The sequence below is a fragment of the Aspergillus homomorphus genome, assembly GCF_003184865.1.
Source record: "Aspergillus homomorphus CBS 101889 unplaced genomic scaffold BO97scaffold_9, whole genome shotgun sequence".
Classification (NCBI taxonomy): Eukaryota; Fungi; Ascomycota; class Eurotiomycetes; order Eurotiales; family Aspergillaceae; genus Aspergillus; species Aspergillus homomorphus.
Window position 1 is genome coordinate 520,138 of NW_020291895.1, and position 24,244 is coordinate 544,381.

Genomic DNA, 24,244 nt, shown 5'->3' on the forward strand with positions numbered 1-24,244 from the left:
CAAGATGGACTATCTTACAGGCATTGCAGCTGAGAAATATGAGAAGGTTGGGGTGGTCAGGCTCGTTCTCGAGCAAGATCACGCGATAATTACCTTCTTGGTCGCGAAGAGGGTGTTCGAACTCGCCATATTCCGCGCAGCGGTGGAAGAACAAGAGGAAGGAGTAGTATCAAAAAGAGAAGAAAAGAAAGAAGAAGAAGAAGAAGAAGAAGAAGAAGAGAAAGGAGAAGGAGAAGTAAACGCTCTGGCAAAGCGTGCGGACGATTTGTATGAGGCTCGGGATTCTGAGAATTATGAATGGTTCTCCAGGTTTTCCAGGCCCTATTGGCTTTCAGCCTGTTCTCGGCGAATTTTCCGCTCCTATGCAGCTCAGATGAAAACAGACCTGGCGTCTCACTTGGTCTCAATGTTGCTCGTGCACCGTGATGATTCCCTGGCGGTGATTGACCAAGGTCACCGCAGATGCCTTTCCAGTGCTCCACGTATTCACGAGAATGCACAGAAAGCGCTGGCTTCACTTCCTCGGTTCAAGTTGTCGGAGGCAGAAGTCCTCGATGTCATTCAACCGGCCTGGCAGTACCGCGTGAGGATAAAGCGAAAGACCTATATCTACATTGTGCAGGAAGACCCTGCTGCCTGGACCCCCAGCGCCGTTGCCGAAGGGAATGCGATGGGCGTAATAGGTTTGGATACGTCGTTTCCAGGAGTCCTGGTCTCCGATCATCCTTGACACTTGCTACCCAGAGGATACCAGCCGCCACCGCCTCGACCTCTTTACCTCACTTGGTTGCCCGACCCCGAGGACGAGCCCATTGGATTGCCCATTGGACCGCCCATCAGCTCAGACTGGTCCATAGAGTGGATAAAGCCCTGCGAAGACGATCTCGTTCTGAGATATGATGTGGTGTGGTATCCGACTTATGCCAAGAGGCACCACCGTGTGATCGTTCACGTTCATATCGCCCGGCCGCCCCGGAATTTCAACCTGGAGACGATTGAGCGCCGCATCTTTGAGTCCTGGGACGGGCTCCAGGACTCCCTTGTCGACGAGACTCCCCGCGAGACCCTACATTTGCCCGCTAATCTAGACTAACTAGTACGGCACCACGACAGCCGGCACTGATAAGACGCCCGAGGTGGATGGTAACCCGCACTAACGTGGGGAAGGCCAACTCTGGCAGGGGATAGAGTGCAAGGGAGTTTGAACAGCGAAAACTCCGTCCGAGTACCGACGTCCCTTCTTTGGCAGAGGTGTCGCATTCCTAGCATCAAGAAGTACTGCATAGTGTCCAACGCAGGCGAAAGCTAAGAAGGATAACAGAATCTCCGTAGGGAGCATTAGGTCCATCCCGGCTCGGACCCGGTCCTGTGGTTGCTGTAGGGTTCAAGCAATCAGGCTTTCTAGGCCAGTGGACCCACCTGGCAGTTTTCTACGGTGGAAAAAAAGAAAGACGTCCTAGGAGAGGATCGAACTCTCAACCTCACGATTAACAGTCGTACGCGCTAACCAATTGCGCCACCAAGACGTTCTTGCTTTGAAGGTCTTTACGTGGTAATTATATCCCGTGGCAGATTCAATCGCCAAAGTGCCTTGTATCAAACTGGACAGCCAGCAGGCATGAAGACATAAGATCGGGCTTGCGTGATTTTCCCTCCAGATAGTGAGCCTGCGACGGAGTCGAGTTAATTGGTAAGGCCAAGCGTTCTACTCGCACCGAGTAGTATTGATTCATTTCGTTTGTGCAGGCCTTATCCGAAGTCTGGTGCTCATGCCTGGTATATGTTTTGCCCAAAAGAAGTTAACACTATGAACTTCAAGTTACCGGGATAATGGATATGGCTGTAGTACCAATGTACTCCGACTCTGACTATATCGACATGGCAGTAACATGCCTTATACTCCTAGCTTGGAGCAATTCTACCGACAGACTACTCATATCATCTTCATGCCCTTCCCTACATCCGGCTTAGAGACCCCAAACAGTAAAAGCCACAACAACTCCTAGGAAGAAAGCCAACTCGACCATCCCAGTAACCGTATTATCTATCAATCTCGAATCAATACCAACTTAAATACTTCAGTTATCATCAAAAATAATCAAACACAACAGCAAAGCTGCAAGCATCATACCCGAGTCGACACATACGTCCTCCGCCCCCAACCCTCCCTTGCAAGCCTAGTATAACAACAACCACGAACCCCAACACCAATCTACCCGAACATCTATAAAAGCTATTCTCTCCCTAATTATTGAGCAGTATACCACAGAGTCGGCGTACAGTATGCAATACTAAATCAGAAATACCCAAACCACCAACGAAATAACCCCGTTGCAACCACCCGGAGGTAAGAGCCCTCAAACCTCCCGATCTCCGATGTGGACCCTACCCTAATTCCCGTATCCGCCAATCATTATCCACCCAGAAGCCTCCACCAGGGGTTCCTATTACCCCGAAGTCTATAAAGGATTACGTGGATACTGGATACAAACCAGCCGTGCCTGATGGTGCTGCCGATCAGGAGGGTACGCAAAATCTTTGGGATGGGTCTTTGTTTGTCTTTTTGGACTTGTGTTATCGTCATCGTTGTAATGGCTGGGATTTCTTTTCTGCGGGATATTTCGCAATTCTGGGAAGGGTTCGATGGCTCGATTACTTGGCATTTGTCTTTTGAGTGAGGGGGACGACGAAAGCAATGGTTGGGGGCGTGATTAGCTGTAGGAGCGTTATAGGGTCCCGGTGGATGACGTTTTGTCTTGAATTTGGCGTTGGTTCATGGATGCGTCAAGCTAGGCTAGCCCCTTTGGGCTGGATGTTTGTTGTGATGGGAGGTGGAGATTGGCGTTGCTGACTTCAGCCTATTACTGTAATTTAGAATCGGATGGTTGCTGTGACACCCATGCTGGCGTAGTGATCTGTCTGTACTCTCTACAATGCGATTATATGAGATCTGAAGTGGACTGTATACAAAGCTGGTCTTGATAAGAGTGATCTGTAGATAAAGATATAAGGCTTGATAGATACAAGAAGTCACGAATCGAAGGGACTCTTATCGAGAGCTATGACAAGAAGCAGAATGCAGAGTTTGGCTCAATTAGGTCCAATGAGGCCATCCTCGCTGCGTATACTCAGTACACGGGGAGCTTGAAAGCAGGGAAGGAGTAAGTCCAGGAGTCGATGGACTTCTGGTCGTGGACGCAGGAGAAGCTGCTGTTGCTGGACCAGAGGGGACGGCTGGGCCACTGGCAGAGCATCTGGGTCTCGCCGGAGTAGGAGCCCGAGGAGACCGTGGCATTGAGGCGGGAGGGCTTGACGCCGTTCTCGACCCAGTTGATCATGATCTCCATGTTGTCCTCGGGGTAAGGGCCGGGCTGGAGGGAATTGGTGCCGCAGTGGGCGGCGCCGGGCACGAGGTAGAACTGGTACCAGTCGGCCATCTTCTTGAGGGACTCCTGGTAGGACAAGTCGCCGTACATGATAGAGCGCACGGCCTGCCAGTAGTGCACCGAGGAGGCGGCGGGGATCGACGGGTCGGACTCGCCGTGGTAGTGCAGCAGCTTGCCGCCGGAGGACTGGAACTCGGTCAGGTCGGGGATCGTGGTCTGCAGGCTGTCGATGTAGCGGATCATGCCCGTGTTCATCCAGCCAACCAGCGTGTCGTAGGTGACGTTGTCGAGGTTCGATAGGTTGTCGATGTTCAGCAGCTGCACGAACTTGGTAACGTACTCGCCGCCGGTGGAGGGAATGCTGAGCTCCCAGGCGCCGGTGTCGGAGTTGTACGAGGTGGTCGCATCCGACAGCTCAGAGCCAATCTGCCACGAGAGGTACGCACGCTCGCCCTTGCTGTTGTGAAGACCGTCATAGATGGCCTGGGCGAGCTTCACGCCCTCGGCGGTGACGGTACCGTTCTGGGCGGGCTGGTAGCTGGTCGTACTGCCTTCGGCACGCTTGCTGAAGCCAAATCCGAGGGATGTGTAGTTCTGCTCGGCACAGTAGTAGGACTCACCGATGACGGAGGTCAGGTTAAAGTTCAGCATGCAGAGATCGGTACGAGAGATGACACCGTCAGTACGTCCGTCAAGAGGGTCGCAGGCCTCGATGGTGGCGTTAACAATCTTGTCTAGCATGCAAGGCTCGGGATAATAATCCATGGTGTGCTCGACAGCCGAGGAGAAGACGTGGTGAACTTGCTGCTGCGCGAATCTGAAGGCTATTGACCGGTTAGTAGATGAAGAGAATTTTTGATGGTTGACCAAGGAGTATGGCTTACCTGGAGCTCCAGTGATGGCACCATCGTATTCGGATCCCCAGCGCTGAACCTGACTCATACCCTCACGACCACCGTCGGAGCAGCCCTCGTAGTAGGTGTAGATCTTCTTGTCGCTGGACAGACCATAAAAGCCCCGGGCAAGGGGCTTGGCGATCTGGGTCATTTCACCCAAGGCCTGGTAGCCGAACATGTAAGTGGCATCCCAGTTGATGGAGCCATTGCCGTACAGTACGACTTCATCGTAGCTGTAGGAGAAAGCATCATAGCCGGCATCGGTGGCACCTTGACGGCGTCAGAGTGTTTGAATTTGCAAATGTCATCAACATTCAATGTTACTTACCAGAGGCAGCGCCATACTCGAGACCACCAGTTGCGTCGCTAGAGAGTGAGAAACCACCGCCGCCGGCAACGTAGAAGCGGTTCTTGAACTCAGAGGGACTGGGGAAGGCATACTTGAGGACGACCTTGTCGCCCTTGCCGGTGTGAGTGTAAGCCACAGTCACATTGCAGTAGGTGTAGCCGCTGTCAGCCCTCTTCATGCCCATGCCACCCATGCCACTGCTAGAGGTAGTAACGCTCGCCGTGACCGAGGATGGGATCATGTTGACACCAAGCAGGGTTCCATTGGAGGGCAGAGCGGACTGGACGTTGGAAACAGTACACAGATCAGAGAGCGAGGTGGCGTTGGCGGTTGCGGCTGCCAGAGCAGCAACAGCTGCACGCGAGTATTTGCCCATGACAGGCAGCTGAAATGACTGGATGGATGGTAGGCTCAATGAAAGAATGAATGAGGCTGGATAATGGAGGGATTATCTTGGGGAGGGAGCATGACCTCTATTTAAGCACATGGGTAGTATAAAGGCTAAGGTCTGGTAGAAGGCCATCCTCCGTAGTCGTCGTTCCATGTTTGGCACGGAGGCGAAAAGCATAATTTGGCCCACTTGTGTTTGACGTCTCTGCCCTGTTCTCTAACCCTCGTCACCCGCTTGCGTGGCCCTCCCCAACTCTTAGGGTCTAAGAGTTCCGTGACGATACCGATAATGAGTCCATCAGTTCATCCCGCCTGAGTTCAGTGACTGCCAAGTGAACGGCTCCTTTAGCGTACTGCAGTGATAAAACGTAAATTCGCATTTTACGCCTCTTCCTCTTGTTCGCCTTCAGGATGTGATGGAGCATACTCCCTGCCGAAAAATTGGTTGGATGTTTCATCTTTAGCTTTAGTCAAAATGTATGTAAGTAGCTAACTAACTCAATTCAGACTTTAAACGTGTAGGTCTTCAATGGGGGTGATGATGCCCTGGAATGCTGGATGCCTCTCAGGGCGGTAATAAGCTTATCCGCGAGGCCCACTGATAACCGATCTGAGATGCTTGGCACAGCTTTGGCCGTGGATTAGTTAGGGTCTTCCCAGCCAAAAGTAGAGTATGCTCGTGCCCAGTCTTCATGCTGCTCACCGGGCTGACGGTGGCGAGTCTCTCGCCCCTTTAAACTATTGAGGAACGCAAACCTTATTGAACATCAGCTGCAACGCACTGGGGATAAGGCTACCCCGCGTTCTATGCTTCATCTCGCCCACTCGACCTCGATTGTCAAGACCTAGCATCCTGCCCCTTTACACAGACAGAGCCTTGAGGAATCCCAGCTACCACTTTCTAGGCCAGCTTTGCCAGGGCGTGGGGCAAGCTCGCTAAAACACGACGAGCCAGTGTTTTCGTCAGCTCTGCCATAACCTGATGTATTGAGAAGTGTATCTCTCATCTATCTGAAAACGGACTTGTCGCCATGATCAAACTCTAGAAGACGCACCATCACTCTAGTCTTTGTGCCGGATTCCCCTTAGGCCCTAGCTAGCTGGGTACACAATCAGGACCTCCATGCTACACTGCAACAGCCTATGAACGCGGATATCGTGTGCACCTGCCAAGCTGATGAGATACGCAGCTCCGAAGATCTTCATCTCAGCTTCCGCAGCAGATAAAGAAAGATAAACGTTCAAATCAAAGTATCCATCCCTCCTCCGTCCCCTTCGCCCGGAGATCCACCAGGAGCCTTTTGCGCCGCCCGACTTTAGTGTGTTGTACTCCTAAACCCGCCTGCCTTGACACCGACCATATTGTATCTGTCCGGGGAGACCGTCTTGGGTCCCGGAATGAAGAAAACTCTGCAAAACATCCGATCTTATGCTTGACGGTCGCATGGAAGCCTAGACTCCATCAAGCTCTCGCAAGGCCCTCGTTGTGAGTATGACGCGTCAGACCATCGAGAGCATCAACACGCACATAGTTTCAGGAACCTTGCAGAAACGGGACTGGGAAGCTGCAGGCTAGATCAAAGTATTCGGTAGGCCGTCGCCTCAACGGGGTGCTCGGGTGGGTCAACTCAGCAGTCATAGTGCCTTGTAGACTGTGGATCTATGTACTCTGAGTTTCTGGGGATCTAGTCTGCCACCATTTTATCTCACAGATAGTATCTGGTGATAAAATAATTGCGATGGTCTATCAGCGCTGTAATGGGACGCTTGCTTGAATGCTGGGTTTGCTACACACCCCGACCATCTCCAAGGTGGGTTGCAAACAAGAACCCAGCGAAGGGGAAAGCTAGGAAACGGGTTGTCTAGGCTACTGATCTCGGATTTCTGACGGACTCGTCAAACGAACCGATCTCCGTATCCCAGAATATAGATGAGGCTTGGAGAAACGGATCTCGGCCGGGCTAGAATCTGTCTCGTATGTTTCCCTGATATGGATGTTCCAGAGGAGCACCTGTGGAGGATCGTAAATCCCTCACGTGGGATGACTGTAGCAAGTTAGGGTTTTTGTACGGGGTGGCCTTCTACACTCGCATGATGTCGATGGCGTTTATTCCTTGCTCCATGTCTTTCAACATTATGCAACTGAACTGTACAGACTGTTCTGCGAGAATTACCATTAGAAGTCGTACTATCAATCTGTACGACTCAGTAGCGCAGAGAAATTTTCAAAAACAGGCGAACAGGTTCCCGATCCTCACACTGGTAGAGCATCGAACAAGTGCGCCATTTCAATGATTCCATAGCTTCTAGAGCAGATCACATCCATCATCAGTCAGCGGCCCGCCAATCCTGTTGTTATTGGATAGATCATACCCGCCAAGCCTTTCATGGCTCTAGCGCGAGGGTCCTGCCGCTGACTAACCATTTCTTCGATGCCTAGATACCTGGAAATCCGAGTGCCAGCTCAGCGTGGTCCAAAAAAAGTTCAACGTAGGCCCTGGAAATCTTCTTTTCTGGCGCCTCCGCAATTCCACTATGAGAATTTGGGAGATGCGCGTCCTTTCCTATTTTATTTTTACTCATGTGGGCCCCGAAAAACCTGAAGGCTCGGATTATAGCAAATGTTTCTCTATCTGATCCCCGAGATTGCAGCGGTCGTCATCAGCCGCTCATTCCCGCGGGGAGGGAGTCCATATTCTAGCCCTAAGCCGATGAGTTCTGTGAAGAGGAAGCAGAACCTCATAGCAATGATGATGGCTCATAAAGATAACCTTATATGTGATTCACACTTTCAAATCATATAAATGACCGAATAATGGGCTTGTACTGGTATCATTTCCATCAAAAGCACTACCCTTGAACCGCCATCCTAACATGTCTGGAACTCGGTGACCAGCGACAAACAACGCATTAACCTCGCACGCTCGAAGAGGAGAAAGTGAACACCACGCTCAATGACGCGCCACCACTGCATAATACGCACGAGAGCTCCTTCACAAAGCCCCTCTATACAGCTAGCTATCACCGTACTCAGCTAGCTCGGTATTTCCACGTCCACCCTCCGTTCCCAGAGATATAACACCGCCTCAGCCTTCGGAACGATCGCCGAACGCCAATAAAAACACCTCTTCTCGGGCAGACTCTCCGGCGTACGTCGGTCGTAGCGAAGCAGGGATCTGCGCGAGAATAAGCTTCAAGAGCAGCGAAGCGTAGTGCCGACTTGGACAGGCCCGTTTGCCCAGGCCCCAGATCGAGAAGGTGATGTCAGCTTCGGTGAAGTCTGAAGTTAAGAGACTAGGTTTCGAATCCTGGTTTCTGTTCAGAACAAATCGGTAGGGTTGAACGTGAGCGGGTCGGCGTAGGTCTCCGGTTCTTGAAGGATGGGCTGGAGTGGGATGCACGCGATGTCGTTCGTGGCGAGGCTTGTTCCGTCATTCAAGGTCAATGGTTGGAGAACTTTGCGCCGCAACGATATTGAATCTGTGGGTTTGAGGCGTGCGGACTCCTTGAGAAAGCCGTTGAGCAAGGCGAGGTAGCCGGTGAGATCTTGGTAGCTGGTGAGATCTTTGGGTGGTGTGTGGGGATTCGTTTCGGCTACGGCGTAGATCTCGTCTTGTAGAGCGGTCGTGTATTTGGGATGGAGGCAGAGGTCGTCGAGGGCGTTGAAGTATCTTGGTGCTTGCAGCGAGACCAGCGTAGAGTGGTTTGGATCAGCCCTCACCTGCCATAGTCAAAAAGTGCAATCTATCCAAGTACTCTCTAAGTTTGCAGAAGTTGAGCATAATCACCATCTCTCCGATGCGCCAGAGAGAACAGACGAAAGGTAATTGGAGGATACATGAGGATAAGCGGAGCCCAAGTGCTCTGTATGCAGAACGGATAAGAGAGGGACAGAGCGGGCAATGCCTCCGATACGACCCTGAAAATAAACAAGCTGCGAGTCTAGAAAGAGGAATTCGAAGCCGATGCACGTTGACTGGTTTCAACTTTCGACCCCCGCTGCGAGGTGCAAGTACTCATGTATACAAGTATACACGTATTTTGGCTGGACATACCGCATTGATGGGTTTCTTCCTGCAGACAGACTCTTGGCATGTGCCACGCACAGAGTTATTCGCAGGCAATACACTATATCAGCTTAAGCCTGAGTAACACAACTCTGTGCGAGCCTTGCGAGAGCAAACGGGCTCAAGGTTGGTCGACAATTCGCCCTCAAGTCAGCAACTGCCCTCCACAGGCCGGCCGAATTCTACCACCAATGGCCCTGAATTGAGTCTTACTCACAAGATGCCCGCACGGTGTTCGAGCTTGGTGCTCTTCGTACTATTCTGGTGATGAACTGGTCCCTTCCTTCGAAAATGGTGGCTGTATTGGGCTGCCCGAGTGAGAGCCGCCTTTAAGTCCATAGAGCCTCCGCGCCAGAGCAGGTCCTGTTCAGCAACCCATCGCCTGGTCATGGATCCCAACACTCCAGCTGTAGCACCGCCGCCAGGTGTGGTTCCCAACTTCGATAACCCACCGTCGCAACGAACGGCAGTTATCGTGCTGCAAACGATCTTCCTGTTTCTTTCGCTTCTGGCGGTGTCTGCTCGCGTGTGAGTGCGGAAATGTATCATCAAGCTCTTGGGCGCCGAAGACACTGGGTATCATGCACGCCATGTTCATTCCCCCGGCACGCTGAAACATGGATTACTGAATGATAGCATCTAACCACCCGCATCCCTGCAGCGGTAACTCGATTGAGTGATGAATCATTCACCATTCAACGTCCTTACAGTCCCAGTGCGGCTTGATCACGCATATGACGCTCTACACCCAGAGTCAGTGGTGGTCCATCTCCATGCACCCAAGCACCAGCCCTGGACTGACCTATCTGCGCAGCAGCTCTTCCCTTGGGTATCGGACGACTCATGTGGGGTATGCGAGCAATCAACCTCAATCAAACCCTCATCCACCCGAGTACGTCAACGCGCAATATCATCTCTCCAACACCGCTAACAGCCGCTCCAAGTCCTCGACGCAGGCGGCACTACATTCCCATGGACCATCTGCTTCGCCAAGATCTCAATCCTGTTCCTGTGTAAAGCGGGTGTTCCCACTGCACCGCGAGATTGTCGCTGCTTGGATCGGCATCGTCGCGATGGCGGTGCTTTACACGTCCTGCATCGCCATCGCCATCGGCAGCCTGGTCAAATGCGCGGGGCTGTCGCAGCTGGAGATCTCGTACTGCAAGTTCGTCTCCGGGACCATGATCACGATCCAGTCGGTGATCAACGTCGTCACGGACTTCTACGTGTTGCTGCTGCCCATCCCGCGGCTGGTCAATCTGCAGGTTAGCCGGCGGCGGCGGATCGGGCTTCTGGTGACGTTTATGAGTGGGCTTGGGTCAGTATTCTCCTCCAGCTTTTACTGTGTCTTCTTCACTAACTGGGTGGCCGATAGTGCCTGCGCAGCCAGTCTGGCTCGACTGGTTAACCTCCAGCTTACGGAAAATTCCGATGTTTTTTGGACGACCGGCGCAATGCCCAGTTCACGTACGTTATTGCAGGCCTAGTGGATCGGCGCGTGAGAAGGCATTTGATTTAATTTTGCATCGTCTAGGATCGTCGAGATGAACATCGCCATCATCGTCGCATGCGCCACATTCTTTGCCATGTTCTTCGCGCGACTGCGCTCCCTTGGCTTGTCTTTCTATAACGCGACTAGATCCTTGCTTCAGAACGGTACACGCGAGGGCCCTAAAGTCAGTCAAACGGGGGACGCGGCACGGAGCAACCTCTCGAGTAAGAAGAGGTCGAGCAGTCAGCACTGGGAATGACGCAAGAATGGAAGGGGCGATGGCCAGTTGGACTCGCAGGAGCTGGAGTTTCTGACGGATAATTCTCTTTGGGGGTCGATTAGATTTCGGAAGAGGAGGGGGGCAGTCTTCCTATGCAGTGATCTTAGAATAGCCCTATTTAGTATATCGAGGGGTAAAATACTGGTAATCATGCTGTTGGATGTAGAATTTTATCAACGCAACACGGCTGAGGCAGTAAGACGAGGCAAATGCCAGTATCGTATCGCGATGATGTGATAGGTGTGCTTACGTGCAGGGGTGTGGTGTATCCAAGCTCGCACTTGTGCGTATGGAGTATAGCCAGCCAGCTGCTTAGTGCCAAGCAAGTATTTAACTTACCTCAAAAGAAAGATAATAAATAAGACGGAAGCATTCCCTCTACTCATGCGTTTATCTGCCTCAACCCCCTTCCCTCCTTTATCTCTTGAAGCATCCCCCACAAAAACCCAGCCACCATGTCAAGCATCGGCCCGGTCCTGGTAACCGGCGGCAACGGCTTCATTGCCTACCACATAATCGCCAAGATCCTGGAAGCGGAGCCAAACTGCGAGATCCACTCCATGGACATCAACGTAAATCGCAACCGCCACCCCCAGCCCAACGTACACTACCACCAGGGCGACCTCTCCATCGCCTCTGACGTCCAGCACATAATGGCCCTCGCACAGCCCGTCACAATCTTCCACACAGCCTCCCCAGAATTCTCCGACGCGCCCGAAACCGCCTACCGCGACATCATCGTAACAGGCACATACCACCTCCTCGCCGCCGCGCATAAACTGCAAACCGTGCGCGCGCTCATCAACACCTCCACCTCGGGCGTGATCAACGACAACCACACGGACCTTATCGACGCCACCGAAGACCTACCCATCCTGCGGCCGCCACAGCAGAAACGCCTGTACTGCATTGCCAAAGCGGACGCCGAGGATGCCATCCAAGCCGCCAACCGCCATCCAGACACCCAGATGCTGACGTGCCATATCCGGCCGTGTCTTGTCTTCGGTGAGCGCGATATCGGGGCTCTCGGAAAGATGTTCGCTGTTGCGCGTCAGGGAAAGTCCCGGTTTCAGATGGGGGAGGGGCGCAATTCGTATGATTTTATGTATGTGGGGAATTTGGCGGATGCGCATTTGTTGGCTGCTAGGGCGTTGTTGGAGGCGTGGGGCAAGCCACCTCCGGCGGATGGGAGGAGGAGGGTCGATGGCGAGTGCTTTCATGTTACGAATGAGGAGCCGTGGTTGTTTTGGGACTTTCAGCGGAGGGTGGCGGCTTTGGTGGGCAGGCCTGTTCGGCCGGACGAGGTCGTTGTTATCCCTATGTGGGTGGGTTGGACTATTGGGTATCTTAATGAGTGGGTTGCTTGGATTGTGTCCGGGGGCACGAAGAGGGCTAATATGACGCGCGAGGGGATTCGATTTAGTACCCTTGTTCGCACGCTCAATGGGGAGAAGGCGAGGAGGGTGTTGGGGTATCGGCCCAAAGTGAGCGTGCAGGAGGGGCTAGAAAGGAGTGTGCGTTGGTTCATGGAGAATGAGAAGGCGCAGGGGAAGAAGACGTAGATTTACTGATATTTGGATTAAGTCTAAGGAGTGGGAGTCATGAGGTTTAGGTTGGCCACCAGGCTTTTTGGTATCTTGGCATTCACTATAAAACTTTATCGCTTACAGTGAGACTCCTACACGAAGATGCACTCGTCGCATGCATAGCATATAGTCAACTCACGCTATGCTATACGCTCCCCCTTTGCCAACATCTCAGCCTGATCCCGTAGAAATTCCAAAGTTACGCTCGTCTCCTTTCCCTTCTCAATCAAGTACTTCGAGTCGCCAACACTGAGCTCGATTCTCCCAACCTGAGGCGCCATTGCGATTCGCCAAGCCAGCAAGTACCCGGCCACATTCCAGGCCACCTCTTCAGCGACTGTGGCAAAAGTAAAGGCGTGAAAGTCTCCAGTCTTGTTGCGTCGCTCGTTAAAATTCTCTGTGTATGTGTCCACCCATGCGTCATAGTGTTCGAACACTGAGGGAAGGTAGGCCGAGAGGAACTCTTCTGCATCTAGCATGCAGTCACCTTCCTCGTCCCTGAGATCATCGGGATCTCTCCAGAGAAAGTCCGTGCCCCAGTCGGCGAAGATCCGGTAGTGGCGAGGAGGGTCTAGTGACGGAGGTTCCTTGGTCATCAAGGACGCAGGAGATTCTTGCGTTGTTATTTCGACATTCGTTGTGTCCGACCCGGATTGCTCGTCCAGTGCATTTGTGATATTGAAGACCAAGCCAAAGCTGGTCTCTAGTAAAGTAGCTCTTTCGTCAGACTCAGGAAGAGGCTCTTCGGTAAAGCTACGCCATGCATCCCCAAGATTTCTGATTCGTCTGATGTATCGCTGGAACTGTGATTGGCGGCAGAAAAGTGCGAGGGGCTTGATAAGATCAGATATCATGATTGTGAAGCGCGGATGACGGGTGTTATCTATTGGAATGCAGTAGTGGGTTGTTGGTATGTTGAAGAAACTCACCGGGTCTGTCACCCCTCCTCTAAGCGCTTAGGTTGCTCACGATTAGTAAGCTTATTTGAGGCTTGCGATTGTTCAAACTACATGTATCAGATGAAAGACTGAGTAACGTAACTCTTATGAAAATGAAAACTGACGCTATTGCTTATCTTTTTGGTTGAATTTGTTGCTTGCAGTGGTCACGACGTAGACTCCATCACTAAGGGCACAGGGAGCATACAGAAAGCCGCTACATACTCTAGCGTAGAGAATTACTCTACAATCTTAAACCGGTTTTAGGTTGTGTTCACTCACAGATGTCTAGAGCAAATGCTTCACAGAGCATACTATACTTTCGGCTTTCTGTGTTGGTGATATTATGTCATTGCTGCAGTGGTCATATGAAAACTAGGTACGTAGCGTATATGAGGTACGTATCAACACCTTGTTATGATGTGGATCCATGTCTAGAGATAAATAACTCCGGTCTGATGCTATGTGCCTTATCATCTGATAAGCTATGCCATACATGAGCCAAGCCAAGTATAAGACGGATGTGGAAGCCGGAACCCTGATTCACCCCTTGCATACCTGTCGTCAAGCCGAGAACCTCATGCATTATTATCCGGATGGGTTCCTGATCGCCTGCACCATGACTTTATACCCTGTTGCGAGGCATCCGGAGACTATTATTCCTGATCTAAAACCATCTGTGACTTATGGAAGTCATGCGCGGGAAACACCAATTACCATACTTAAGACATGGGAGAATATCTGGCTAAAACCTGAGTCGGCCATACTTATCAATCGCAAAACTTACTCATACATTTAATTAAACTTCCCAAGAGCGAAAGTTCTCTCCTCACGCAAGCTACAAGAAGATACTTACATCCGTAGCACCAACATGCCTGAACGACCAAGCCAATTCTGCGACCGAAAGGTCCGCTTCCTGGCTCCCCCTCAAGAGAAACAGAGCCCGACCTCACCGGCCAGCAACTGTGATCCGGAATCTCACTTTTGGGCCTGCACCAGGCGCCTCGGGCAGGTCGAGGACAGAGAACTGGCCGAGGTCTTCGACAAGCTCAAGCCCGTCGACCCGACACTACTTTCGTCGAGCAGATGGAAGGGCTTCATCTTTCACACCGGCCATCCGACCGAGAAGAACGTCTTGGAGAAGATGAGGTTCGCGGGGAAGGACTTCATCTCCGCTAACGAGGTGTACCTGATGGCGTACGACGAGTATGGAGGTTGGACGAGGTTGGAATCGTGGAAAGCTACTGTAGGTGTTTTGCATGACTCTCTAATCGAACGGATTGGGATCTGACAGGAGAATAGCTGCGCGAAGTCAAGTTCCGAGGCGTCGTCTCGGCTGCTTTGATCTACGATCACAAGCCTATCATTGACCATTGGAGATATGTGACGGACGATGTTGTGATGGTGGCATTGGAGGATGATGAGAGTTTGACGTGGGGGGCTGGGGTGTTGTATGGGTATATGAAGAGAGTTGTGTTTTGATAATCATGTTCACCGAGTGGCTTTTATAGTTCTTAGCCGAAACATCGAAACTTGATGGAAACTCGATAGAAAGCGACCGAGACAGAGTCAACTTGACACATTGTCTCCAGTCCACGTTCTTATCAGATGGCGCTAAGCCCGAAATAAACCTACGCTCGGACTGGGGCTTCGGCTCCGATCCCCGGACTTGGGGTCGTCGTCCCAACTGGGAAATCCCCGAGCGTGTATAAGCCTCATCTTGTTGTTGTGCAGGAAACTATAACTTGTCCATCATCTCAGACAATGTTGCACATTTTATTCTTGCGTGCAGATAGTAGTTTTATCTTTTATCTTACTTCTAACAGAGTCAATTGCAACATCATCATGCCCGACGTCGAGAAAGATAGCATGTCCTCGCACGATGCTCCGAAGGAGGATACGAGCCCTCCCAAGCCTCCAAGCTTCCCCGAAGGAGGTCTGAAGGCATGGCTAGCTGTTCTGTCCTGCTGGTGTGTCATGTTCAACACATTCGGCTACATCAATGCCTTTGGGTATGATACCTCACCCCTGGGTTCCATAATAGTCTTTGGAGTTAACCAAGAACACAGGATCTACGAAGCCTACTACAAGAGCACGTTCCTCAAGGACGAAAGCGCGTCCAATATCGCCTGGATTGGCTCTCTGCAAGCCTTCTTCATGTTCTCCGCCGGCCTCATCTCCGGCCCGCTGATGGACCGCTATGGCCCAAGGGTGAGTCTACAATTGCCTCTCCACCCCTCAATCCTGACTGACGCATTGAATCAAACAGATCATCCTAATCCCATGCTCCCTCCTATTCATCCTCTCCGTCATGCTCAACAGCCTCTGCAAAGAATATTACCAATTCATCCTGGCACAAGGCATCCTCGGTGGCCTCGCGAACGGGCTCACCTACACGCCCACGCTCACAGCAGTGAACCAGTACTTCTTCCGGCGGCGCCCGCTCGCAATGGGGATCGCATCATCAGGCTCGTCCTTCGCAGGCATCATCCTCCCGATCGCACTCAACCGCATGCTCAACGCCTCAACGCTAGGCTTCGGCTGGACGGTCCGCATCATCGGCTTCATCATGCTCAGCCTCAGCCTGATTGCCTGCCTATGCATCTCCTCCCCTGCACCGCGCCGCCAAACCGGCGCTCCCCTCCTCCTCGAAGCCTGGCATCACCCAGCCTACACGCTGCAAGTAGCCGGCCTCTTCCTCGTAATCTGGGCCCTCTTCACTCCCTTCTTCTACGTACCCGCCTACGCACAATCCGTGATCGGTCTCGACGTCGACTTCTCAAACTACCTCGTGGCAATCATAAACGCCGGCTCATTCGCAGGCCGTCTGCTGACGGGGGTCTTCGCTAACCGCATCGGGAGGTTCAATAGCTTGGTCCTCTCGTCGGCGATTTGCGGGCTGCTGATCCTGTGTTGGCTGGCAGTGGACTCGAAGGGCGCGATGGTGGCGTTCGCGGTGCTCTTTGGGTTCTTTTCCGGCTCGGTGATCGGGCTGTTTACGGCGACGTTGGCGTTGACAGCGCCGAGGCCGAATGTTATCGGCTCGTATATGGGCATGGCGTTGGGGGTGCTTAGTTTGGCTAGTTTGACGGGTACGCCCATTACCGGCGCGATGATCAATGCATATGGGGGGTATGAGGCGGCGATTATCTTTGCGGGCGTGAGTGTGTTGCTGGGTGCGGTGGTGGTGGGCGTTGCGAGGGTTTGTTTTGCTGGGGGGAAGTTGGTGGCGTAGTTGGAGTGTAATGTGAGATTTGTGTACAGTGTATAGTGTTTGTTTATAGATCTTATGGTAATTAATCCGCTCTCATTGAACGTGCTTGGTTTTGATTATTGGGTAGAAAGCTGACTGTGTCCCTCTACTGGGGCTTGTATTGCATCGAATATCGAGTCTCTTCTCACCTACATCGCTGCTTAATCTGTTGTACTAGCAGTCCGCTTTTCTTTTGCTACATATATCGTACAAAAGCAAACTACAGCTCGATGCAGAAGGAGCATTGAGAGCTCACATTCCAGCCTTTAACCAGACTGAGACCCAACATGCAAAACGGAAAGAGCACAGCACTGACATCAAAAGGAAGAAAGGCAAGAGCACGAGAACAGGTCTCCCATCACGATGCCATACATTCCTCACCCACCGTCCTCATCCAATGTTCAAATTGCTCTTCACCCACCATCTATATCTCTTAACCCAACATTTATCACGCTGTATCGTTATCCACGAAACCGACCCCTACAACCGTCCTTCACCACTCTACCATCCCAAATCCCCTTCACCAAACGCAAACCCTTCATCGTCCTACATTCCGAAGTTCTAGCGCCGCAGCCCCAACTCTATTACGCGATGGAACCATCCGCAAGCCACACCATCAGCACGACCGCCCCCCCAGAAGCACAGAGTCCCAAAACTGCGAACCTACCGCACGAAACCCGTCGGGAAGACGCGCATCTATCCAAGTACCACCGCGTCGCGCACGACTACAGCGAGATGAGCGACGCGGAGAAGAAAAAATTCAAGGAGCTGCTGAGGAATCCCGAGGAGGTCTTCTCCCTTGACCGGCTGGAGTACATGCATGAGATTTACATGAACTGGCTTAAGGTGACCTGTACGATGGACGGGGAGCCGTCATTCTATGACACGGATGAGATACGCGAGAAGCCGCCTTTGATTAGTGAGTTATTCCCGTCCTGGCTAGTTTCAGGTGCAGATGGCAGTGGCGGTGACTAATTGGGACACTCCGCGATGCACAGTGGGCCTGTTCAAGATGTACAGTGAGACTGCGCTGTGGATGCTGAAGAAGTCGTGCTTCTCGGTTTTGTACCTTATGGTCGCTGATGTGGTTACGGAGGCGAATAATGGGGATACAGCGACTTCGAAGAGCAGTAGCGGCAGCAGCAGTAATCTGGTGGTGGATAGTACCCCGGCTCAAAGCATCCGCCTTGAGGCTGTCAAAGATCATAATATCGAGGTATCCCGGTACGTCGAAGCGAGGAACGTCCTGGTCACCTACGAAGGGGGGCTGGATATCGCCGTCCTAGGTAGGACTGAAGAGGAGAGGTACGTCCGCTGCTGCTTCAGAATCGCAGGGGACAACGAGGATCAAGAAGCGGCGACGGAGGCGATCAAGCGCTACATGGCCACGGCTCAGGAGGTCGAACGGCGCTGCCAGGGACAATGTCGCCCGATCCTGGGGTGCGTCACCGATGGGTTGAACGTTTCGTTCTGCGAATTGGATGCATCGCGCGTGTATCGTGATACCAGGTTTCGAGACGCTATGCAGCAGCTGCACTCGGATAATAAAGACTGTCCTGACTCGATGACCCGGGTGTATTACAATCTCAGGCGCATGATTGAGAAGGCGGGCAGGGATGCTGGTAAGCCTGGCCCGGCTCCGAGGCGCAAGTCGACGGGGAGCCAAACCGATGATAGCCCATTGCCCTCTTCGTCGTCCTCTACCGTCGGCAAGGAGCGGTCTTTGAGCGCACCTGCTTACAACATTGTGGAGCGCGGCAGGATTGCATATCCTCGGCTTTCGTCTTCGTGATTCAAATCGTAAGACTGGGAGTGGTACAGGTTCTCTTGCTTGTCTGGGAGCTTACTGTCTGAATGATGGCCGGGGGGCTCATTCATAAACGTTTGTTTAGCTAGTTTGGTTGTTAGTTTAGATAGTGGCCCATACGACTCATCGAGATGTGAGTCGAAGGTAGATAGTGATAGCTAGTCGCAAACCCCATCTTGCTGCATTTCCCCTTACCATGTGCAGAGAGTGAGTCCATCGAGGTAGAGCAGATCAACCACAACTAGCGTCCTTCAGCGACAGATATACATAGTCTGGCGCAAACACGAGAATCTCAGCCAAGCATACAGAATAACCAGCAACTAAGCATACGAACACCCAGAACAGAACACTCGCCCCATACAGACTATATCAGGTGAAAATATCAGCAAATTCAACCCCTCACACCAGAAACCCCTCAACCCAACCAACTACACCGCCACAGAGGGACCAGCGACCACGCACCTCCGAACCCAGCGCAGCAAGTACCACCCTGCGATCCGCAAGCCAAGCCTCACTCACATATAGACCGCCAGGCACATATAGCTCCATTTCATTCGAGCTCCATTCCAGCTCCAATCAAGAAGCAATCATAAATGACCCAAGTCCCCACCCACAGGTCTGATCAAACTTATCCTTACGATCCGAATCACCAGCCTTAACCAACCAGTGAGATCGTGGTACATACATCACCTGATCAGACGTGCCCTTCCTTTCCCCACGCCCACCGCAGTCCGCAGTCCGCACAATCCCACGCATGGGGTTGGTGGGATGAACCCCAGGGATTAATGGGTTGATACCGATAACCACAGCAATCAACCACCAACAAGGCGGGAAGGAAACAAAAAGCCTCACCGAGGTTTCGGTCCGGTGCAAGTACCGCGGATAATTCTTCCATCTCTCTACCTCGCCTCGAGTTCTCTCATACCTGATCCGGGATTCTCAACGCCGATGCCATCCACGGATGCGTTCAAACTCTATTATCCACCCAGCCAGAAACTCAGATCCATGCATCGCCGAATGCTCGCCGAATAGTGTATCCCTGCTAGCAACACCAAAAGTAAAACGCCTCACTGAAACGGTTAAAGAAGGGCTGAGAAGGAAGGAAGAAGGATCGATAGTGCGGATCCTTGGTGAAGGTTCTGCATATCATATCATGCCTAGCGGTCTGTGACCAATCAGGTTGGTTGGTTGTTGTTTATTCCTTCGGCACTTTTGTGAGTATCTACGGTACGCTAGCGGTTAGATTCGAGAACATATGTATGATTGATTTTCCATTTCGTTTGAATGGATTTGAATAGGGAAAGGTGATGAACATACAGTAGTATGATCAGCGGGATGTGTTGAGAGAGGGGGTTCGGTTCGGTTGGCGGGCCGAGGATCTATCTAGTTTGGGGGGGGGGGTGGAAGAGCTCATATGCCCTCTTGCCTATTCGGGTGTGTTTGAGCTAGAGCTGAGCTGAGCTGAGCTGAGCTGAGCTGAGTCAAGGGTTGAGGTCGGTTAGATCTATTTTGCGAGCGGTGTGTTGGGCTTTGTGTCTTATTCTCACACGATATTATGAGAGTCTACGGTAGTCATGTCATGTTGACTGTCAACGGCCTTCGGGGGTTTAGTGTTCATCCCGAATGAACACAGGTACAGTAATACTGAGCTGTTTCCGAGGCCCCCGAAATCGGACAATAAGCTAATTGCATATTGCAAAGCACAAGGATGTAAGATGCCATGCAAGATGCAAGGTAAGCACTTGATCCCGAGGATTCGATTGGACAAAGCCAACGCCTACGAACGCATTCAACAGGGGGTTATCCTTGGAACTATCAGCTTCACATACCCTAGGCAGCAGCTCGACTATGCTCTTCACGGCAAGTACCACGATACTTGCATGCATTCCCCTCCCTGCCTTCCAGTCAGCCATGGTATGCCGAGACATGATCATCAGGATCGTAATCCTAGATGCGAATCGCTGGCTCAAAGGGAAACAGCACGAGATCGGAATCCTGCGGCATCTGACTCATGCTGTATTATTTTTCGCAGATAAACTCCGGGTATCTGACCTGGTAGAGCTTTTGGAGAACCTTGTGGGTATCGCGGTGGGTGCATCCTTCATCCTTTCCCAAGATCTCAAACACTAAATCCTATTGTGCGTGCATTAGACGATAGACGATGGTTGAATCGCCGATGGCACATGAAGACCGAAAAAAAATTCTGGACGCCGTTGACAGTCCGGAGCTAGACAATTTAGTGCTGAGAGCACTGGACAAGAAGGGGTTAGTCGAGGCACTATCGGGAGCTATCGAATCCTTCCGATGGACCACCAGGGAAGAAGCAAATCAGAGAGAGAAAAAAAAAGTAGAAAAATGCAAAAACAAAAAAGGATAAATTAATCGAAAACGGCCGGGGAGCCCACTTTCTTACCCAGAAACCTGGCAGAATAGATGAAGAAATAGATTGTTCCTTGGAAGACACATGCACAACGAGCCGGTGAGAGCAACACCCGAGAGTCGTTCAAGATAAGCGTGATTACAATATATGAATGAGAAAAAAAGTAGTATTAGCTAAGAAAGAAGAAGCCAGGCAAAGAGAAAGAGAAGAGAGATAACCCCCAAAAAAAGGGCGCGGCCAGGACTAGATTTTGAAGCCCCGCCAGCGCTTCAAGCCTAGCGTTCTTTTTGACAACAATTGTATCAATGCAATGTATCCCAGTTCGTATTCTCGTAACCAATCCACCCATAGATCCGGAACCCAAGCCAACCAAAACACCGCCAATGCAAATTGTCTAAAGAAAATCTCGCTCCGATGAGTAGAGCGATGAGGATTGATCGCTGAACGTTCCGGGAATGGACACCTTAGTGGCATCGAATTCCCACGCCGCCTCGCGGGCGTCTTTCGTATTGCGAACCTGCATCGGGTACGTCCATTCCTTCAGCCGGCCTTCCAGGAAGCCCATGTCGCGGTTCTTCTCCCACATCCGGCGGGATACCTGGAAAGCCGCGTTCACCGTGCCTCGGCGCAGATCTTCGTAGGCTTTGAAGGCCACGGGCAGAGGCTCATAGCGATGTTTGGCGAGAATTCGAGAGAAGAGGATGGCATCATCCAGGGCGTACGCAGCCGATTCATCACGAGGGGGCATCTAGTCCAGTCAGCATTTATAATACAATCCACACGAATATGTCAACATACCGCATGTGCTGCATCACCCAGCAAAATCACTCGGTTCCGATACCACCGAGTGTTAGGTCGAACCTGCCAGACAGGATACAACATCCAGTCGTCCGCCTTTTTGACAAAGTCTCGGATGCAAGGAACTCCCGATCGACCAAAGCGATCTTGCATCTCTTGCCGCAGGGCTTGTTTGATCGCAGCAGTTCGCCGCCAGTCCTGGCCTGGGTCCATGCGGTAATGCCCAAGCAGCTCCTCTCGGAACTGGACAATGGCGGCCAAAAAGATCTGTTCGTGGTCCCGGTCACAGTAGCTGGCCAATAATGACCCGTGACGAGAAATGTTCATGGAGGTGGAACGGAAGTGGACAGGGGCGGTGATCTTCTTAGTATCAACCAGAGTTTGGCAGAAGGAGATACCGGTGTACTCGGAAGGGCTGTCGGGGTCAACCCAATACATGCGAGTTGCCGAGTGAACACCGTCGCATCCAAGGACCAAGTCGCCCGTAGCTGTAGTACCGTCATGGAAGTATAACGTGGCCTTGTCTTTGGTTTCCTTTCCCCGAAGCAGCTTCTTGCCAAATACAACGTTGACGTTCTGGGATCGTTCGACGACCGTCAACATGGCCACCGAGAGAGCAATGCGCATCACACGACGACCCTTGTATCCGCCATACCCATTACCATGTTCATCCACAAAGTCGACCGATCCGAGGGACCGCCCGGAACGACTAGAGTAGAGTTCGATGGCGTCCACGTCAGTACCACCTTCCGGTCCAAGTCGATCCAGTTCTGCTAGAACCCCGAGGCGATCGAGATGTCGTTGGGCGACGGGAGTGAGGTTGATGGCACCACCTGAGGTGGACAGGATATCGTGTCGTTCATACACAGTGATACGGAGGTCGGGGACAAAAGGCGTCAATTCTTTGGAAAGAGCCAGGGCAGCGGCAATGCCTGCAATGCCGGCGCCGACAACGAGGATATCGCGGGGGACGGGATCGCTGTCATCGGTGGGGGGTGCTCGGTCGACAAAATTCCAAAAATTGGCCCAATCCTTCCCAGCGGAAGGCGGCGGAGTCGCTTCATATCCCACGTCCATCATGATGTTGATTCGATTGTGTTCGGTAGTGCTTTAGCAACACAGGGGAGTTCTTATACATATAGTGCGAGCGGAAGCGGCCATATAAGGAGTGTCTCGCACGGCGATTGACCAGAACCGGGGAGGTTTATTATTGAAGGGGGCAGTAGTCAAGATAAAAGAGAGAGAGATTTCTTATAAAAAAGCTTTGGGGGCGAGATATATCGGCCACCGATGCCTAGGGGCAAAGACCAGGAGGCCGATAGATTTATATATAGACCAATGGAATTGGTCATCAGCGATGGTTTGGGGAGCCGTCGAGGAGGGGCCATGTTCGGCCGGAGAATGGAGAGTGTTCGGGAGTTGGCCCTGGCATCGATTTTCGAGACAACCAAAATTTTAGCAACTGAGAAAAATTTGTCTGCAGGAATCCACACCTCAGAAGCCTTCATAGGCTAAGACTGCCCCAAAGCCCGATGAGCTGCGACTTCCGGCCGCATGAACGGCGCGAGGTCTCCATCCACCGCTCCACCCAACTGCCCATCGAGCAGTCGACCCGGAACGTCATAGGCTGGCAGTCAGCAGCTGTCAGTGACTGAACTTTATTAGTGCCGTGGTAGGAACGCTGGATCATTCCATTATAGCCGTTGTGGCCCGGCTCGGCACTCGTAAAGAGCTTTGGGACTTTGGGACTTGGGGGGGAAAGACCTTTTTGGAGCGGAAGGAAGTCGAAAGGAGACTGATAGGCGATGCCTGGATTAGACCGAGGCTCTTCCGCCCAGCAGTTGGTCCGTGTGGCCTTGGTCGAGATTAACATTGATGGGGAAGCGACTTCATCTGGTCAGGAGTAATTCGCTTGACGCAGAGACCGTCTTCTTGCAACCTGCGGTGGAATTTGCTTTTCGTTGCCCCCCTTCCTGTGATGAATTTTGTTTTCTTACTTTTTTTTTTATGCAGTGTGTTTGAAGCCAAGACACTAGTCGTGACTAAGCAGGGGTCTTTTTTTTTCCCTGCCTGGCTGCAGCAATCTGCACATGCGGACTCTGATAAATTTTCAGCAGCTTCAAGGCTGGATAAGAGGTCCCGGGCAAATCTGCCGATCCCATTTTTTACTCCGACCGGGATCAATCCTTGTTCTTCCTCAAGCTCCAAGGAAAGAAAAATCACCCTGGCCACACCGGGTCTAGAGACCTAGTCGCGCACTCCTTGATCCCGGTCATGATTTCTGCTGCGCATGACAGCAAGATACATACTGTTCCACGATGAACGGTGGTCCCCTTCCATGTGGTTTTCCAGTGTCCATCGTTCTGCGTGCGTCTTCGGCAGCAGTTCGAAATGATCAGGATGGTCTCGACTCCGCTTCGAGCTCCAGCGAAGATGGACTTCCCCCCCTTCTTTCCCCCCTCATTCTGCTGCTAGTTGGGACTATGGCACACGACACTATGTCCGCATTCCGTTCCGGTCTCCATTTTAACGGGAGTTGTCCGTGACTCCAGCGAACGAAGTCACAAATTATAATTGGGGCCCCACCCCCCCTTCCGTTATCCACCGTCGAGCAGACAGTCA

The 24,244-nt window shown here is 52.0% G+C and overlaps 10 protein-coding genes and 1 non-coding gene across 11 annotated transcripts; 6 read left to right on the forward strand and 5 right to left on the reverse strand.

Annotated features, from left to right (window-relative positions):
- Positions 1–4: 4 nt before the first annotated feature.
- On the forward strand, positions 5–1,093 carry BO97DRAFT_422797 (uncharacterized protein; the record flags this gene model as incomplete). The annotated part of the gene is made up of 2 exons (XM_025696829.1): positions 5–693; positions 745–1,093. 2 exons carry the CDS (start codon positions 5–7, stop codon positions 1,091–1,093), a joined length of 1,038 nt encoding a protein of 345 aa, XP_025553534.1.
- A 359-nt stretch (positions 1,094–1,452) lies between these two features.
- Positions 1,453–1,526, reverse strand: BO97DRAFT_t88. Its single transcript has one exon. It is a non-coding gene; the product is annotated as a tRNA-Asn (tRNA).
- A 1,602-nt stretch (positions 1,527–3,128) lies between these two features.
- Positions 3,129–5,036, reverse strand: BO97DRAFT_466107 (putative tannase; the record flags this gene model as incomplete). Its single annotated transcript, XM_025699571.1, has 3 exons — positions 4,611–5,036; positions 4,271–4,552; positions 3,129–4,210 (listed from the first exon to the last, which is right to left on the reverse strand). The coding sequence occupies exons 1-3, from the start codon at positions 5,005–5,007 to the stop codon at positions 3,129–3,131; spliced, it is 1,761 nt and encodes a 586-aa protein (XP_025553535.1). The 5' UTR covers positions 5,008–5,036.
- Positions 5,037–8,340: 3,304 nt separating this feature from the next.
- On the reverse strand, positions 8,341–8,749 carry BO97DRAFT_422799 (uncharacterized protein; the record flags this gene model as incomplete). The annotated part of the gene is made up of 2 exons (XM_025696830.1): positions 8,341–8,699; positions 8,743–8,749. 2 exons carry the CDS (start codon positions 8,747–8,749, stop codon positions 8,341–8,343), a joined length of 366 nt encoding a protein of 121 aa, XP_025553536.1.
- A 1,412-nt stretch (positions 8,750–10,161) lies between these two features.
- BO97DRAFT_341107 (uncharacterized protein) lies at positions 10,162–10,839 on the forward strand (the record flags this gene model as incomplete). The annotated part of the gene is made up of 3 exons (XM_025691625.1): positions 10,162–10,406; positions 10,464–10,559; positions 10,623–10,839. The coding sequence occupies 3 exons, from the start codon at positions 10,162–10,164 to the stop codon at positions 10,837–10,839; spliced, it is 558 nt and encodes a 185-aa protein (XP_025553537.1).
- A 415-nt stretch (positions 10,840–11,254) lies between these two features.
- Positions 11,255–12,500, forward strand: BO97DRAFT_404313 (C-3 sterol dehydrogenase/C-4 decarboxylase family protein). The gene has a single exon (XM_025694946.1). It carries the CDS (start codon positions 11,316–11,318, stop codon positions 12,420–12,422), a length of 1,107 nt encoding a protein of 368 aa, XP_025553538.1. The 5' UTR covers positions 11,255–11,315; the 3' UTR covers positions 12,423–12,500.
- A 19-nt stretch (positions 12,501–12,519) lies between these two features.
- On the reverse strand, positions 12,520–13,346 carry BO97DRAFT_386962 (uncharacterized protein). The gene has a single exon (XM_025693563.1). It carries the CDS (start codon positions 13,298–13,300, stop codon positions 12,587–12,589), a length of 714 nt encoding a protein of 237 aa, XP_025553539.1. The 5' UTR covers positions 13,301–13,346; the 3' UTR covers positions 12,520–12,586.
- Positions 13,347–14,255: 909 nt separating this feature from the next.
- On the forward strand, positions 14,256–14,866 carry BO97DRAFT_422803 (uncharacterized protein; the record flags this gene model as incomplete). The annotated part of the gene is made up of 2 exons (XM_025696831.1): positions 14,256–14,630; positions 14,687–14,866. 2 exons carry the CDS (start codon positions 14,256–14,258, stop codon positions 14,864–14,866), a joined length of 555 nt encoding a protein of 184 aa, XP_025553540.1.
- A 348-nt stretch (positions 14,867–15,214) lies between these two features.
- Positions 15,215–16,619, forward strand: BO97DRAFT_466110 (MCT family MFS transporter; the record flags this gene model as incomplete). Its single annotated transcript, XM_025699572.1, has 3 exons — positions 15,215–15,396; positions 15,454–15,595; positions 15,654–16,619. Exons 1-3 carry the CDS (start codon positions 15,230–15,232, stop codon positions 16,617–16,619), a joined length of 1,275 nt encoding a protein of 424 aa, XP_025553541.1. The 5' UTR covers positions 15,215–15,229.
- A 381-nt stretch (positions 16,620–17,000) lies between these two features.
- On the forward strand, positions 17,001–18,429 carry BO97DRAFT_466114 (uncharacterized protein; the record flags this gene model as incomplete). The annotated part of the gene is made up of 2 exons (XM_025699573.1): positions 17,001–17,556; positions 17,636–18,429. The coding sequence occupies 2 exons, from the start codon at positions 17,001–17,003 to the stop codon at positions 18,427–18,429; spliced, it is 1,350 nt and encodes a 449-aa protein (XP_025553542.1).
- A 2,789-nt stretch (positions 18,430–21,218) lies between these two features.
- BO97DRAFT_412694 (FAD-dependent oxidoreductase) lies at positions 21,219–22,702 on the reverse strand (the record flags this gene model as incomplete). Its single annotated transcript, XM_025696252.1, has 2 exons — positions 21,219–21,572; positions 21,623–22,702. 2 exons carry the CDS (start codon positions 22,700–22,702, stop codon positions 21,219–21,221), a joined length of 1,434 nt encoding a protein of 477 aa, XP_025553543.1.
- Between the last annotated feature and the right edge of the window lie 1,542 nt (positions 22,703–24,244).

Coding starts and splice junctions, on each gene's coding strand:
- BO97DRAFT_386962 (XM_025693563.1), bottom strand. CDS start 13,300: ATGATATCTGATCTTATCAAGCCCCTCGCACTTTTCTGCCGCCAATCA.
- BO97DRAFT_404313 (XM_025694946.1), top strand. CDS start 11,316: ATGTCAAGCATCGGCCCGGTCCTGGTAACCGGCGGCAACGGCTTCATT.